This window comes from Grampus griseus (genome assembly GCF_964374135.1).
Source record: "Grampus griseus genome assembly, chromosome: 7".
Lineage (NCBI taxonomy): Eukaryota > Metazoa > Chordata > Mammalia > Artiodactyla > Delphinidae > Grampus > Grampus griseus.
The window spans coordinates 71,704,329-71,719,251 of NC_139001.1; the positions used below are offsets into that span (position 1 = coordinate 71,704,329).

The following is a 14,923-nucleotide window of genomic DNA, read 5'->3' on the forward strand; positions in this document are numbered from 1 at the left end:
AATTATAATAGCATTTTAGATGTTTTTTATTACCTTTCTTTTCACTTAAGTAAGTGTTTGGGGAGTTTGCTCCGAAAGGGGGAATACTCGCATTTAATTATCTTTCTAAAAATTTTTTAATTGAAGTGAAATTCACATAAATGTAAAATTAACCAATTTAAACTGAACAATTCAGCGACATGTAATGCATTCATAGTGTTGTACAACAACCACCTCTATCTAGTTTCAAAACATTTTCATCACCCTGAAAGGAAACTTCATCCCCGTTAACCAGTTTCTCTCTATTATTCCCTCTCCCAGTCCCTGGCAACCACTAGCTTGCACTCTATCTCTATAGATTTACCTGTTGTGAATATCTCATATAGATGGAATCATAATTTGTGTCTGACTTCTTTCACTTAGCTTAATGTTTTCAAGAGTCATCCACATTGTGGCATATGTCATTACTTCATTCCTTTTTATGGCTGAATAACATTCTCTTGCATAAATATATTTATTTTTACTTTCAAGGTGTAAATGGGTCAATAAATGGAAACAATACGTCGTCTGTATCTGGTATCAACACATCTGTACTATCCACTACTGCTTCAAGTTCTGTGGGACAAACTAAAAGTATAAGCTCAGGTGGAGGAAATCGAAAGTGTAGTCAGGAACCAAACAAAACCCAGCCTTTGGATGCTAGAGCTGACAAAATCAAAGATAAGGTAAGTTGTTCTTTGAGGCACAAATATAACAGATCGATATAAGTATTCTAAAGATCAAACCACCTGAATCTATGGAATAACTTTTTATGAATTATCAACTCCTATTTTTATAGATATTCATTTTTGCGGGGTGGTTTTAGTATTATGCATCTAAAAAATTAAAACTGTCAGCACCAGTATAAATAATACAAATAGTAGTCATAGATAAGATTTATTGAGAACTTAACACAGGCCAGTTCTGCTGTAATTGCTTTGCATATAGTATCTATTTCAATCCTCCTTATACCCCTACTGAGGTAGGTACTATTATTATAAACTGGGAAAAAGAGCCCCCAAATAGTTGGCCATTAAGTGGTCAGGATTCAAAGTCAGGCAGGTTGACTCCAGAGCCCATGCTTTAGGAAAACAAAAACAAAAAAACTTTCATTATGGAAAATTTCAAATATACACAGAAGACAGAATAGCATAATAATCCTGTGTATCCATTATTCAGTTTCAACAGTTACCATCTCATGGCCAATTATATTTCATCATAACCCCAGCTGAATTCTCCTTTTCTCCTTTGCCAGTTGGCACTATGTTAGACCTTGTCATTAGAGGGTCCTAGAGACACACTGGAAGAGGAAAATGCTTCTGTTCCTGGTTCAAGTGTTTTCTTCTTGGTCTTATGCTGTGGCTGCCAGTGGGTGGCTTCCTCACCAGCTGGCAGCTACTCTGCCAGTTGTGTTCAGGAGACCCAGTACTGTATACTGTCTAGTGAGTGTCACTGACATCCCAGCAGGCAGCTTATTAGTGAGTTTTTCTGGGATGCCAGTGGTTGGCTTTCTAGCTAACTTTACTGTCACCCCTGATAGCAGATTCCCAGCAAGTTTTTCTGGCACTCCAGCAGGTGGTGTCTCCTGTGTACCAGCCTTGATCTGTGATACCTCAGTGAGCTTCTCTGCCATCCAGTGGGCAACAGCCACATCCTTTCCAACAAAGTCTGAAGTTCAGCCTTGGGTGAATGAGGGGTTGGAGAAGAAAGACCCTCTTCCGAGTTTATTTTAGTACTCTACCTCAGCCATACAGGAAGTGGCTCTTCCCTACATCGGCTATTCCGGTATTCTTCACAGGTCTCTTTCCCTCTTAGTAGTTCATGTTCTGTTACTAGTTGTTGCTTCCTTATGATAAAATTTCGCTGTTCAAATTGATCATGTGGTTTCTGCCTCCTGACTAGACCTTGTCTGCCGTAGAAGCAGTATCAGGAGGAGGGTGGGTGTGCAGATTGCACACGGTAAATTCACTCCAATATTCTGGTCACTCTGAGCCTTTGGATTTCCTCTTCCACATCATGACAGGGAAGCTGTGACATTTCAACTTTACTAAGTATAGTTCACCACTGTGTCCAGATTTCATTCATCCAACCAAGTAAGCTGAGATACCTCCAGCTACAGGAACTACCACATTATATCCAGAATTTCTAGTAAGTGCATCTGTATCGGTGAATTTGGTCTGCTCCCATTGGGAATTTCTTCTTGAGAGAGAAGTCTTGGTTTATTCTGAGTTAAAGCCTTCGCATCAACTGCAAACATTTCGGAAACAAAGATAATAACTAGAGCAATGTCTTTTCGTCTAGATTTTATAAAAACCACTTTCAGGGCCTGATTTTTCTGGGGGAAGAGAGTCAAAAGTTTGTGATACTGTAATACCACTTTCTCCATGACCTCAGCTATAATAATAAGGGAATTGAAAAGCTTGTGACACACCACAGCAAGAGCAAGGTATGAGTAGTCACTGATTTCAGATAGCGCTGATTTAAACTTTAAATCTGAACAACATGCCTCCCAGGCTCCAATTTTTAACACCAAGGAACTATTTTATCAAATTTTTCTTTGTCCTTTCTCAAGACAGCATTGAGCTCCATATATTTTCCAGGATCAGCTAAACAAATAAAGGTTTCTTCCCTTTTGCCCAGCATATTTTATAGAAATACTTCCTCTAGATCTTTCAGTTCCCTCTCAACAGAAGATAAATGTTTTCTAGCACATAGCAAGACATATGAGGGTCTGGGGGAAGGTCATCTGGTGAAGCCTCAAAGCCTAATGATAGCCATCACAAAAATTCGACAGGACTCTATTTAGGCCCCAAGACAAACATTTACTTTCCTCTTCAAGCCACCCCACTGAGCACTTGAGCAAATGTGGTAAAAGACTCTTGGTTGTTTCCTTCCAGGGACACAGGTTTTAGGGTCATACTCTCCACCTGTTCCTCTTCAACTGCTCTTTACTCTTTTCCCTTATGATTTGTTTCAAGGGCATTCACATTAGTACGAGCTCCAAAGGCCTGTCTCTGTACTGCTTCTAGCTTCTCTGCACACCAGACGCTGTCTGAAAACACCACCCATTCCTTGCTCCCATGGTACTTTGAAGCAGGTCGTAGACATAGTATCATGGAATATATTTATATCTATATGTATTTCTAAAAGTTAAGTGTCCATGTTTTTAAACTTTACACTATCCTACCTCTTAGAAGTAGTGCTAAATCTAGTAACAAGGTACAAGGCAAGACTTTGGAGGAATGGATTTGAAACAGATCGTGTCCTTAGTTCTAGTAAGGAATCAGTATTGACATTCCTAAACAAAATTGGTGCTGTTAAAGTAGAAAATATTTCCAGGAGCAGGTATTAAAAACTTGCAGAGGTACCTCTTTAACGATATAAAGAAATTCCAGGTACCATAGGGGTGTTGATTTACATCTACATAGAAGTAACACTAGAGAGAGATTGACTATCAATGTGAGGGATACTAGAACTTAAGATTTCAGAAGCGTATCTTTGGATAATACATGGTCTGGAATGAATTTGCGTTAGTAGGTTGTTAAATGAAGATGAAGGGAGTTGAAACTGAAGAAGAAAATCCGATACTTTTATTACCCAATGTTTTTCAGTTTTAAAAACTTAAAAAAAAAAATTGCTTCATCAGCCCTTTTCATGTGTAGTTTGAAAAATGTTCTTCAGCTGATTTTGATAATCCCCCCTGGGAGGCAGGGTTACTTATCTCAGTAGTACTCATTGAAAATCATTGATTAAGTCCAGTTCCCTCTCATAGTCTACATGTATATTTAGAATAAGTATTTTAAATTAAACAATTAAAGTAAGTCAACACAAACTAAAATATACTAACATACAGCCTGTTGAGAAAAAAAATAAGACAATTCAAGGTTAAGTTCCACTCCTGCTGCCATACAAATTCTTGTTACCACAGCAGCTGTAACAATCTTTTAAAAACATAAGTGATTTTTTATCGTTTTAAAACATCTTGTGTTATCACTCTGTCTAATAGTTTCCTATCCCACTAAGAATAAAATCCTTGCCATGGCCCATAAGACCATGTGTGGTCTCACCCCTGCCAGTCCATCCAGCCTTATTTCCTACTGTTCTCTCCCAGGTTTCTGTGCTGTAGCAGGTCTAGCTGCCTTTTCCATTCTTTGAACATGTCAAACTTGTTTCCAGCTCGTGGCTTTTGCCTTTGCTGTTTCCCCTGTCTTGAAAGGCCCTTTTATCTTTCTATGACTGGCTCTTGCTCTCCATTTAGGTCTCAGCTCAGAAGAGTCTTACCTGACAACTACATCTAAATGTCCATCCAGCACACACTGTCTACTCAATTATCCTGTTTTAGTCATGGTATTTATCACTGAAAAACCCTTATTTATATTGTTTGTTGATTCTCTTCTCCCTGTTCCCATGAGAGCAGAGTTGCTGTCTGTTTATCACACCCTTGTATCCCCAGAGACTAGAGCAACTGTGTCTGGTACATAATAGCCTTGAATATGTATTTGTTTTGCTATTGAATGTAAGAAATATACAGTGAAATGAAAGTTCAAGGAGAGGGTTCTGAAAAGCTTTCCCAGGTTGGTTGGGGGATGGAGTTTATTATTAATAAACTCTCCTTTGATCATTTTTTTATGAACCTAAGAAGATTCATTTTTAAAATGTATAAATGACAGAAAAAAGACAGACTACCTAATTGTGAGCAGGCAAAAGGACCACCCTCACCCCCCACACATGTTAATAGGGACCAAGGAGATGGAATTGGTGATATTGAAATTCATTTTTCTCTAATACTTGGACATGTCTACTCATGTCTACTTTTTTTTTTTAACATGGGTACTAAATTTGTTACCTTATAAAACACAAACCCTTTGCACACTATCAGAGTATGCTCTGCAAAGACCACCTGCACCAGAATCACATTAAGGGCTTGTTTCATACAGATCCCTGTGCCTGTTTGGAATTGGGACCCAGGAATCTGCTGGTTGCAGCAACTTCTGTGCTGAATATTATGCTCCCTAAAGCTTTAGAACCCGCATCTCTAGACCCACTCTTGGGGAGTATAGGACGCATCTGTCATGCTGCCTTTAAATTAAAACTACACAGATTACTTGGACATTGAAATAGGAGTTTTATTTTTTTTCTGCCAAATCACGGTAGCTCCCTCATTCCCTTCCTTACTTAGCCTCTACTAAATCCAAAAGTGATAACTTTGGATTTGACTTTCATAGTCAAATGAAATGACTTTCATAGTCTTGCTGTACATGCTTAGAAAACTCAACAGCAGATTTTGGTTGCAAAGAAGGAGCGGTTTCTCTGCCAAATAAATGATAGGCTTAATGTTATTATATTACTATTGTTTCCCTTTAATCTCTACTTTGGTCTTTCTCATCCTTTGATTTCCTTTATTCCAATTCCCTTTCTGCTTTACTGTGAGGGAAGAAGGTAGCTCAGGGAATGATGGAAATATTAGCTTATTGAAGGGTGTGTCTGTGGAGGAAGCATTACAGTTGCTAGTTTGGAGCAGTTAACACAGTACCATGGCAAACAGAATATAACAGGAGTGACTCTCCTCACTCATGTATTTTATATGATTTAAATCAAATTTTAGAAGACACAAAGGAAAGAGTGTAGGTTTGCAATCTGTAACTACGGCTTCAACCTGGCATCCTGTTGTAGAGGTGTATTACTGTCTTTTATTCTCCAAACCCAGTAGTTATGAAAGGCTGTATTTCTATTAAGGCCATAACTTTTCTAATTTGCTGCTTTTGTAATTTATTGCTGATTTTTCTGTATCTTGTTCTCTATTTTATCTACCAGCAAACACTATAGAAATGTTCCTAAGTAACTTTGGATTGTACTCAATCTTGTTGCTCTGTCGTTTTGACATTCCTCCTTTATAGTCTTCCTATTGGCAGAATTTTAACTTTTTCATTGTTATATAGTTATTAGTTATAATTCATCTCATTATTTTTCATCTTTTTATCCACTACCATTGTCTGTCCTTTAAACACACAACTTTCCTTTTATGTGACCAAATGTCCCTTTCCAGCTTTGGATTTTCATTGTCCTATAGGATTTTAAATGTTCCAGAAATTAATCTCCTTCTTTATATTTTTCTATCTTTTTGATTTAGAAATATTAAAAAACTTAAATTCCTTGACCCTAATTAAAGCAGCCCCTTAAGCCTTTTTCTACCTATTTTATCTTCTCTCCAGTACTTTTTACTATATGGGATTATTTGTTTTGAAATTACTCTCTGTCTAGTCCACCACCACCACCACTAGAATGTAAGTTTCTTGAAGGCAGAGGCTCATCTTAGACTTCACTGGAGTCCAGCACCTAAAAAGGTGTGTTTGGCTACTGACTCACTATTTGCACAAAGAAAGAAGACTAAAAGCTAAATGTAGAACATCAGTGTATGTAACCCTATCATAAATTGCTCTTTTTAATCTGTCCTACATTTTGAAGCATGGCAGTCATATGAGTGTGTATATATGTATACATATGTACATATATACACACTATATTGATGTTTTCAATATTCTATACAGAATACTGTATAGCATATTGACAGAGTTTATACTTTTTACTGGAGAATTCCTGTCAGATAAGTTAATTTGATCAGTTGGTTGAATAAATACCCTTAAAACATGTGACTTTTTACATTTTTCTAAAATGACATTTTAGAAAAATGTTTTGAGATTGAAAATATCATTAAAAAACTAAAAGAGCATACCTCTTACTGAAACTTGAATTTTCTCCGAAAATAGAAGTCTTTTTAAAAATCTTGTCTTTATCCAGAAACCAAGGAAGAAAGCTATGGAAAGTTCTAGCAACAGTGATAGTGATTCAGGCACATCATCAGACACATCAAGTGAAGGCATTAGTAGTAGTGATTCAGATGATCTAGAGGAAGATGAAGAAGAAGAAGATCAAAGTATTGAAGAAAGTGAAGATGATGATTCTGATTCAGAGAGTGAAGCACAACATAAAAGTAACAACCAGGTAGGTACAAATCATTTCATAGGCAATATCTACACATTATTCAAATTTAGGAACTAACTGTCTTATCTTAACTCTCAAAGTCTATAAAGTTTAAAGTTAATCATTGCCTTTAGTTCTTCCTTTTGCATAAGAAAAAAAAGGAGGTGGTGAAACATTTTTAAAGGAACATTTTGTGTATTTTTTAGTGAGTTTTATATATCTATTGTAAGTCATTAGGAACACTTTTTTAAGTACCCTTTTTTTCCTCCATGTTTTACTCCTTGATGCTCTTTGTTTTAATAGACGTTAAGAAGTTGCCTTTTAATTTGTATTTACAGGTGCTATTACATGGTGTTTCAGACCCAAAAGCAGAAGGACAGAAAGCAACTGAAAAAGCCCAGGAAAAAAGAATACACCAGCCATTACCTCTTGTGTCTGAGTCCCAGACTCACTCATCATTCCAATCCCAGCAGAAGCAGCCTCAGGTTTTGTCACAGCAGCTTCCATTTATTTTCCAAAGCTCTCAGGCAAAGGAGGAATCTGTGAACAAACACACAAGTGTAATACAGTCTACAGGATTGGTGTCCAATGTGAAACCTTTATCTTTGGTAAATCAAGCCAAAAAGGAAATTTACATGAAACTCATAGTTCCTTCTCCTGATGTACTTAAAGCAGGGAATAAAAATACCTCTGAAGAATCTAGTCCTTTGACCAGTGAATTGCGTTCCAAACGGGTGAGTTAAAAATTATTTATAGAAGAATTTTACTATTATAAAAACAGCTTTTATATAGTCTTATACAAGTTTAAACTGAATTCTACTCTTATTGTTATACTTTCTTAGTCACCAGGAATAGAATATGCACATCAGAAAACTAAATTTCTCTGATTTTATATTTACATACACATCTGTTGAATGTATTTTTGGAAACACAGTCTTGTCATTTTTCCCCAGGTTTAATGATTTAGCAGTAAGGGGAGAAATATGTTTGTATTGGACATACTTTACAATTACTTTTGTTTAAAATCAATGTCCTTTTTTTTCTAATATTAGTATATTCTTTTTTAAAGAAATGAACTCTTGAATCATTTACCTCTGTAGTCCTATAATTTGTCAATTTTAAGTATAAAAATCCTTTATAAAGAATGCTTTTCCTTTACCATTCTTAATTAATTATACAAAATACAAAATATTTTTAGTAACGTTACTTCTATAAACACCAGAACCACTCTCATCAGAGAATTTTTTTCATCTTTATTTTCTTGCTGTTAGTTTTATATTATAATATTATATAGTCTACAGTCATATGTCCAGAAGAATTCTAGTAATTAAATAACCAGTGCTTTTTATTCTAGAACTCACCCAGACTAGAGAAAAAATATTATTTTTGAACACAGTCTCCTGTCTTTTGGTTATACAAATTATCAGTAGGCATCCTAATCATTGGAAAAGACCTGTAGAGCACTTAACTGTTTTGCCAGCCATTCATTGTTTTAAGTGCTGAACATGCATTTACTCATTGGATACTAACATCTGTAAGTGCCACTAATAATATTATGTCCATTTTCAGATGATCAAATTGAGATTCATAAGACTTACATAACTCTCCCAAGATCACACTGCTAGTTGGTGATGGAGCTAGAATTCAAACCTAGGCAGTGTGGTACTAGAATCCTTGTTCTTAATCACTGTGGTATGCTGCCTTTCTTTCTCAAAAAAGTTGCAATGTCCTTGTCCACTGACTTTTATTTTACAGTGAAGAATTTCAGAACAAGTTCAAAGAAAAATGACTTGAGCAAATCAGGCTCTTTTGAGAATCTAAATGAGTAGTTCTCAAGACTAAGTGTACATTAGAATCACCTGGGAAACTTTAAAAATGAACTAACCACCTTAGAACAATTTAAAATCAGGATCTCTTGTGTTGAGACTGAGGTATTACATGTCTAAAAAGCCTCCCAAGTGACTCAAATGTGCAACCAAATTTGAGAATCACTGATCTAAATGGAATGACCAGTGGTATCATAGTATCACACATATGAGAACTTGTAATGCATGGGTCAATCATAAGGAGTTATTGGCATCACATTATTGACTCTCCTTGAGAAATTAAGCAAATTAAAAATCACACTGGGTTATTTTAATTTTTCATTAATATATATTCCACTTTAAGACAAATGAATGTATAGAGCCACATCGAGTTACTTGCATTATGAAAGTTTTCTTAATTTTTTCAGAGTTTCTTAAATTCTTATTTAAAGATTTTCATATGACTGCCTATTAGAAAGTCATTTGTTAAACACTTGCTTATTTAAATGTAGCCAAGCTAGGCTTTCTACACATAGGATCTTATGTAATCCTTACAAAATTGTGTCAGGTAAAGGAACTAAGGCTCAGAGAGGTTAAGTCACTTTTCAACATCATATAACAAGTTAAGAGCAGACAGGTTTTAAACCAAGATCATTCTGATTTCAAAGCCCATGATTAAGATGAAATAATTCGGTGTTTCTGAAATGATAATGGTTGTTAATGGGAAATATTTTATGTGAATGGGCATTCACAGTAGACTCAACTCTCAATGACTTTATCTACTTTTTATTGGTATCTACTATTGAGTTAAAGGGTATTTTTAGAAATATTTCTCTTATATCAGTTCTCTTTCTTTATGTGACAGTCTAACATAGAATTTTGCTTGATTTCTTATGATAGTCTCAATTGTTTCATGCTTCCTGCTATGTATCTGGCTCCCACACTAGTCTTATGATTTTCTTCAGTGTTATTTAATCATTGGATCCTTTCATACCCTTATACTGTAGACATTTAATTTAAATCAATATACATTAATCATATATAAAGACCAGGAGTGAAAAGTCTTTATCAAGTTTTGCCTAGTGGATTTTTTATGGCCTTACAGAGACTCAGGTAAGAACTAGGGGAGCAAGAGCTTGGTGGTAGGACAAAGCTTCGAACCTCTCTCTTCTCATACTCCTGTCACCCAAGGAGATATCTTAAAGTAGCAGGACACTTGCTGCTATACAGGTCTCTTTTTTCTCCCCTCCTACTTTATGTACACCCCTAATATCAAAAAAGATAGCATGTTTGCTGTAAAAGAGTTACTGATACTAGTCTTGGGATAAAATACAGTGATTGTTGGTTATTTTCGAAAACCTTCAGATGTCAGCATATGAGGAGTGATTCTTCAGAGTTATAGAGTGAGAAACAATTTCAAAAAATTAAAATATAAAATTTAAAACTAAAGGGAAAGTTTTAATTTTCATTACTCTTTTGATCCTATGTATTTGGAAGGAATATTTACTACCTATTAAAAAAAGAATACAAAATGATTATGTGACAAAATTTTGTTCTAAGAAATGAAAATACACTAAATTTTTCTGCTGAAAATTTAAATCAGCATATGTATAAAATATGAAGTATAAGTACATTATATGTATACTCACATAATATAACATAAAATATTTATGTTTCATATAAATATTAAGTAAAATTATATTAAAGTGCCTTATGTAAAAATTTTGCCATAAAATTCTTTTAAAAAGGTAAACACAATTATGTAGTATAATATTCCATATTTTATGCACTGAATAAATACCAATTAAGCAGTTTCTCTTTGTGAGGCATTGCTTTATGTATCAATACAAATATAATGTGACAGTCTTTGTTTACAAAGTACTAACTTAACTTTCTAAACAAATACAGTGAGGATAAGTTAAATAAGATAAAGAAGTTTATATGGGAATTTCTTACTGCTTATTAGTACTGGTGCTTTAAAATATTTAATAAGTCATTCTATATGGCATTCCATCTGCATTTATACTTGTGAAATAACCCACCACAAGGCTTTGCTGACTTGAGTGTTAACAGCCCAGGTCCAATGCTGACAGTACTGCTGATTTTAATTTCAAGGCAACCATTTTCATTACAGAATTTTACCTTTCAAAATTCAACTCTATTTCTATTAACTTGATATTTTAATCATCCTATTTCGGTTTGGTTTTTTATATTTTAATTATACAAATTTAATGAAATTCATATGATGTTATTCTTTTCATGAAGATTCTGATAGCCAAATAATTTTTTGTTTCTTATTTACATATGTAAATTTTATGGCTTAATGGTTTACAAAATAATTTTTCCCAAGGAAGGTATAATTTTTCTAAATTATTTTCTAAACTCTTTCCAATGTTAATGTGCTGAAGGCACTCAAAAGTATATCCCACAGAATGTTGAGCCAGCCTTCCCACTAACCTCAAATCATGATTACTGTAGGTAATACAGGATAGAATAAAAGGGGGTATAAAGGAGCTCAAGGATAGAGGCAATGAGTGCTTTGGGCTGGGACAAACATGGAAAGCTTCTTGGGTTGGCTTTTGAAGAATGAACAGGATTTCATCTGCTTGAAATTTATTAGAGGAAGATATTTCACGCAAAGAAAATGGTGATGGCAAAATGTGGAGGTGGTGAAAGTATGACATACACAGGGCATGGCAAATAGTCCACTTGGACAACAAAGGTAGTAAAAAGTAATTTGAGGATCAGATTTAACTGTTTAGGGTTTATAAAGTTGGCAATGATGGAAGAGGCACTAAAGGTTTTGACCAAAGAGCTAATATAATAAAATACGGCTTATATAACGAGAGAATTGGCATTGGCATATAGCATATATTGGGAGTTGGTTAGGAAGAAGTGATAGTACAGCTTAAATTTGAGCAATATTTCAATGAGAGAATCCAAACCACATAGTAATATGGCTGACTTGGAAAAAAGAAAAGTAAAAGATGTTTTGAGAGTTTCAAGTTTGGGTTATTGAGAAAAACGGGAGCTGTAGTAATAAGAGGTGGGCAGTCAGGAAACATGTTTTGAAGCAGAAAGACTAATTGAATTTTTAAATATATTATGTCTAGCAAGATTCAGGAACCAACTAGTCATTATTGCCACTACTTTTGTAGCACTTGTGTATCATGATTTAAATTTGTATATGAGTAGCTGTGTCAGATACAGAAGGCAAAAAAAAAGTAATTTTTGTTCTTATGGTACATTATTGTTTTTTTTTTTTTAACTTATGTTTCAACAGGAACAATATAAACAGACATTCCCAGCTCAGTTAAAGAAACAGGAGTCATCTAAGAGCCTGAAGAAGGTTATTGCAGCTTTGTCAAATCCAAAAGCAACCTCTAGTTCACCAGCACATCCAAAACAAACATTAGAAAACAACCACCCTAATCCTTTCTTGACAAATGCACTTTTAGGTAATCATCAACCAAATGGAGTTATTCAAAGTGTCATTCAAGAAGCTCCTCTGGCACTTACTACCAAAACTAAAATGCAAAGTAAGATTAATGAAAACATTGCTACTTCAAGTAGCACCCCTTTTTCCTCACCTGTAAATCTGAGTACAAGTGGGAGAAGAACCCCTGGCAATCAGACAACTGTCATGCCCTCTGCCTCTCCCATACTGCATAGTCAAGGGAAGGAAAAAGCAGTTAGCAATAATGTGAACACAGTAAAAACACAGCATCACTCTCATCCTGCAAAATCTTTAGTGGAACAGTTCAGAGGAACAGATTCAGACATTCCTAGTAGCAAAGATTCTGAAGATTCAAATGAAGATGAAGAGGAAGATGATGAGGAAGAAGATGAGGAAGATGATGAAGATGATGAATCTGATGACAGCCAATCAGGTTATTTTCTATTTTTAAGTTTAAAGTATTTCTCTAAATGCTATGTGAACCAAAACATTTTAAAGAGGTTCTTAATTCACAGACTGAAAATCATTGTCATTCACTGTGTTTCACACAGCTATGCGCCTTTCTATAATGAGTGGTAAAATACAGGAATAATTGAAATTGGAAATCCTAAATTAAGTTCTCAGCTCTGTTATTCATTTAACATTAAACAAATAACTTTAAATTGAATATAAATAATTCATGAATTAAGAAATTCAGGAACTTGCTTCATTTTCATTTAATTCATGACCACTCATTTGTCCTTTCTTTTTCATCTCTTCTGCTGCTTGTTATATTGTGTCACTAGATATTTTGAATAAAGGTAAAATTGTAGTCACAGTCATTCAGAAAATACCAAAAACCTATATCCCTATGAATATTTGTTAGCAACACAGAATGTATTTAACAACATATATAGAGTACCCCCTGATTTTATTTTGATTTACTTTCTAGTTTTCTTTTTAATTTCTTTTTGTTTTATTTCCTCTTAACTCTCCTTCTTGTTCCACAGAAGATTGAAAACATAAGATATAAGATAGTTTAAAATTTAAATACAAAGATGAAATACATATTATGAAAGGTTTTGGATTTGTTCCTAGTCAGCCACAAATCCAATTGTAAATTTTCTATCTACCAATATGAAGAGGAAAATATAGTCAATTATACAATTTAAAAAGTGTCTATAAGGTAAAAACAACCTATTTGCTCAGGGTAAGAACAGCTTTTCCTGATATTTTTCCTAGGGTTCCCATAAACACAACTTTGCATGATAGATCATGGATATCAATATTAATCACTTTCAAAGATAATTTTTATAATGAACTTCAGTGTAGACAGCTAGTACTACACAAAAAACAATTCCACAGAAGCTGTTGTTCTGGGAACGATTAAGATACAGTCCAAGTATTAGTCCTGTGTTATCAAGTTTAACCCAGAAATAGATTTTACGTATCTATAGGAATGGATGCATTTATAGGACTACATTGCTAGCATGAACTTAAATTATTAAATCATTAAATTATTCCCCACAATTATTTCTGTAATCCTAGTCTTTTGTAAAGCCTGAGAAACTTGATGAGATCTTGCAGCTAAATAGAATAACTGTAACCTCCAAAGCCAAACATCTCCCTGCAAAAATTGTTTTCTTTGGCCTCAAAGCCCAGGAGAAAGGATAATGATAGTTCCAGAGTTCTCTTCCTCATACTGAACCTAGTATACTTCTTAAGCTACTAGAATCTATTAATTTAAATAATCAATTCTGTTTCCTCTATACTTTGGCTTCTTTATTAAATTAAAAGTGCTTTTGAAACCACTAAGCAGAAACTCATCATGTGAATACTGTCATGTGAGAAGAACTGTTTTATGATTTAAGTTTTATAATTTGAGTAAAACAGTTACTTTTAATGAAGAATTTTGAGGATTTATGGCCTGCATACATTGTACTCAAATAGCTTTTAAGATAGTAATTTTTACATTTACTCTTCAGAAAAGTTGCTCACTTGAGCTCTCAGTCACAGATGCTGATTCCTGAACTATTCCATTTAGATACAAACTGCAAACTGTTGGTGATTATCTAGTTATAATATACAAATGCTTCTTTTACTTCCCAGAATCAGATAGTAATTCAGAATCAGATACAGAAGGATCAGAAGAGGATGATGATGATGATAAAGACCAAGATGAATCAGATAGTGATACTGAAGGAGAGAAAACTTCAATGAAACTGAATAAAACAACTTCCTCTGTCAAAAGCCCTTCCATCAGTCTCACAGCTCACTCAACACCTCGTAACCTCCACATAGCAAAAGCCCCAGGCTCTGCTCCTGCTGCCTTATGTTCTGAATCCCAGTCACCTGCTTTCCTTGGCACACCTTCTTCCACACTTACTTCAAGTCCACACTCTGGTACCTACACTTTATTTTTATTATTGTGAAGTAGAAGTCAAACCATAACAAGAATTCTTATTTATACAGTGTTCTGGGGATGATCTCACTGGAATCAAGGGCTAGATTTTAGGTTGGCTAAGAAAGGTCAGCGTGTATTTTCAAAGGATGTGACTCATTACCATTTTTATTCTCTGTGCTTCCAATTTAAGAACCTGATTGATGGCAGCTTTTGAGTTTGCATACTTTCCTGTTTTTGTGTTCAGTTTATGCTTCTAGAATTTAGAGTTTGACAGTGGAC

General features: G+C 34.6%; 1 protein-coding gene across 1 annotated transcript in view; it reads left to right on the forward strand.

Moving 5' to 3' along the window:
* BAZ2B (bromodomain adjacent to zinc finger domain 2B) overlaps positions 1-14,923 on the forward strand; it is a 381,122-nt gene that overhangs the window by 272,376 nt on the left and 93,823 nt on the right. The window contains exons 7-11 of the mRNA XM_082658005.1: positions 511-704; positions 6,817-7,020; positions 7,338-7,733; positions 12,088-12,694; positions 14,350-14,643. Of these exons, the coding sequence (XP_082514131.1) occupies positions 511-704; positions 6,817-7,020; positions 7,338-7,733; positions 12,088-12,694; positions 14,350-14,643 (1,695 nt within the window). The remainder of the gene's footprint in view (positions 1-510; positions 705-6,816; positions 7,021-7,337; positions 7,734-12,087; positions 12,695-14,349; positions 14,644-14,923) is intronic.